This window comes from the organism of the source record quoted next (genome assembly GCF_019968985.1).
Source record: "MAG: Porospora cf. gigantea B chromosome Unknown PgB_NODE_13363_length_1015_cov_1544.67, whole genome shotgun sequence".
In the NCBI taxonomy this organism is placed as follows: Eukaryota; Apicomplexa; class Conoidasida; order Eugregarinorida; family Porosporidae; genus Porospora; species Porospora cf. gigantea B.
In genome coordinates this window covers 1-1015 of record NW_027178652.1, presented here as the reverse complement: position 1 = coordinate 1015, position 1015 = coordinate 1, and the positions used below count along the sequence as shown (strand labels likewise).

Genomic DNA, 1015 nt, shown 5'->3' with positions numbered 1-1015 from the left:
GCCCCCTCCCTCTCGCGCCGAGCATCCCCGGGAAGTCTCGACCCGAGCCGCTAGGACGCTCTTACCGACGTTGGCCCAGGTCGTCGCCGCCCAAGCAGGTGACGAAACCGCGGTTGGCAAGGCCTTCTCCCGACGGGACGGCGTCGTGTACTACCACGGCCGTGTGTATATCCCGCCTGGACGCTGGCGCCACGAGGCCATCGCGGCGTGTCACTCCCTCTGCCCCTACAAGCACACGGGAATTAAGAAAACACGATCAACTCTGCTCAAGGTCTACAACTGGCCTGGCATCCACAATGACGTGAGCACCCACCTGGCGGCCTGTCCGTCATGCTCACGCAACCGAGTCGACCCGACGCACTTGCAGGGCTTCCAGAAGTCTCACCCCATCGAAGGTCCGTTCCGCAGGGTCTATATAGACCATTGGAGCTGCCCTTACGCTGGAAAGATATGGAATGTGCTAACGATGATCGACTCGCACACCAAATGGGCTGAGGCCCAAGTCGTGGCCGACAAGTCCGCCGAGACCACCATGCGGGTCTTCTACGGCGAATGGATCTGTCGCTACGGCGCACCTCGTGTGATAGTTTCTGACCAGGGCGCCGCCTTCACGAGCCGGCTGTTCGAATTGATGGCGACCCGCCTTGGAGTCAAGTTGCTACACTCGACCCCCTACCACCCTGAGGGTAACGCGCCGGTCGAGGCCCTACATCCCCGACTGTCGACGTTCCTCAAGCACGTCACGGAGGAGGACCTCCCCTTTGAGGAGGCCCTCGACGCTGCTCTGTTCTCCTACCGCTGTACCCTGCATGGAACTACCAGCGAAAGCCCCTTCTTCTTGTGTTTCGGCGTGGATCCCTCCGTTGGAATCGAGCACGACTGGCGACACTCCCGTTGTCCCGCGAGCCTCTCTGAGCGTCTTCGCCTCCTCCAGGAGACCCGCCTCGAAGTACAAGAAAAAGCCCAACGACTACGCGATCGGGAACTGGCCCGCCGCAACGTCAACCAAAGGACC

The 1015-nt window shown here is 61.5% G+C and overlaps 1 protein-coding gene across 1 annotated transcript; it reads left to right on the top strand.

The window, feature by feature from the left end:
* KVP17_005320 (uncharacterized protein) lies at positions 1-1015 on the top strand (the record flags this gene model as incomplete). Its single annotated transcript, XM_068515125.1, has 1 exon — positions 1-1015. A coding segment is annotated over one exon (1015 nt), but the record flags the coding sequence as incomplete, so codon positions are not given.